The following is a 1,482-nucleotide window of genomic DNA, read 5'->3' on the forward strand; positions in this document are numbered from 1 at the left end:
AAAATCAATAAGTGGTGAGCGATGGTGGGGAGCGATAAGGGCAGAACTCTCCCCCCAACCCTGGCGGCAGGCAGTTATGCACCAACCCCAGCCCCCTTAAAGGAGCCCAAAGCCACAGATCTGAGCCACCCGTGGGGTCAGGGCTGTCCCATAGAGGCCTGGGATCAGTTGGAGAGGGGTGAGAGCCTCCCGAGCCCCCATCCTCGCCTGCTCTAATTTAAGCCCCGCTCACTCCTTTGTTGTTCCCAAGGCTGCCCTGATTACTCGAGCACCCGGGACGGCAAAGCCGGGATAATCTCCTTAGCCCCTTTGGAGAGATTTCCCTTTGTGAGCGGAGGTGAAGAGTGGAGATGCTGCGTGTTTGCAGCTTAAGACTCTTCCCAATCGGCTCCCTCCATCTTATCGGCGCGGTGCCATCACATCATTGCGCTAGTTGAGTTGTCAGGATTTATTCCTTCCGCCGCACGCACTCACGGCTTCTGAAAGCAGCAGCGGGGGGTTTGGGGCTCCGCTTCTGCGCTCGGATCGCATTTCCTGGCTGGGAGGTTGGGTACCGATAGGTGGGTGGATGGGCGGATAGGTGGAGAGGTAGGTGGGTGGATGGACGGATGGATAAGTGGACAAACAGGTGGGCGGGTGGGTAGTTGGGCAGATGGGTAGGTGGACAAACAGGTGGACAAATGGCCGGAGGAATGGATGGATGGGCAGATGGATGGATGGATGGGTAGAGGGACGGATGGATGGACAGATGGCTGGTTGGACAGGTAGGTGGATGGATGGGCAGATGGGTCAATAGATGGACAGATGGACGAATAAATGGACAGATAGGTGGATGGAGAGGTGGATGAATAGATGGCTAGGTGGATAAACACGTGGATGGATGGACAGATGTAAGGACAAATGGGTGGGCGGACAGGATGAATGGATGGATAGACAGACGGACAGACTCGGCCTCTCCTTCAGGGATCCCTAAGCCATGGGCTGGGCTGGGACCCGTTTATCCCTGTGTTCCAGGCATCACTGAAGATGTCTTATTTCCATGCTGTCCAGGATGTCTCGTTTTGGTGTATTTGGGGCATTAAGGCCCCCCGTGACCTCCCAGACCTGGCCCTGGGGGCCGGGGCACAAGGCACAGTATTAATAGGAGTGATGCATGGTGCTGGGAAGCAGTCCCATGACTCCCTGATAGCAGTATTTATCCAGATAGTATCCAGGCAGCTGCAAACACTCCGAGTCCTCAAATCAGAGATCCTGTCCCAGGGCAGATCTGATGCATTCAAATTTGATTAAAGTCTCACGGATAGCCATTGGGCAAGGGACGTGGGAGCCTTTTGGGATGGGACCAGCTGGGCAGCCTCCGTTCTTCCCTTCTCCTTACTCCTGGAGGGAAAGTGCACGTGTCACCTTGTGTCACCCCAGGTCACCCTTTGTCCCTTCCTCTCCAGGACCCCGTCAGCCCCCAAGTGCAGGTGGCAGCCAGCC

General features: G+C 56.1%; 1 protein-coding gene across 1 annotated transcript in view; it reads left to right on the forward strand.

The window, feature by feature from the left end:
• The window catches only part of ZFPM1 (zinc finger protein, FOG family member 1), a 5,620-nt gene extending 5,248 nt beyond the window's left edge, over positions 1-372 (forward strand). The window contains exon 8 of the mRNA XM_031555421.1: positions 251-372. Within this exon, the coding sequence (XP_031411281.1) occupies positions 251-372 (122 nt within the window). The remainder of the gene's footprint in view (positions 1-250) is intronic.
• Positions 373-1,482: the final 1,110 nt, after the last annotated feature.

The sequence above is a fragment of the Meleagris gallopavo genome, chromosome 13 (assembly GCF_000146605.3).
Source record: "Meleagris gallopavo isolate NT-WF06-2002-E0010 breed Aviagen turkey brand Nicholas breeding stock chromosome 13, Turkey_5.1, whole genome shotgun sequence".
Taxonomy (NCBI): domain Eukaryota; kingdom Metazoa; phylum Chordata; class Aves; order Galliformes; family Phasianidae; genus Meleagris; species Meleagris gallopavo.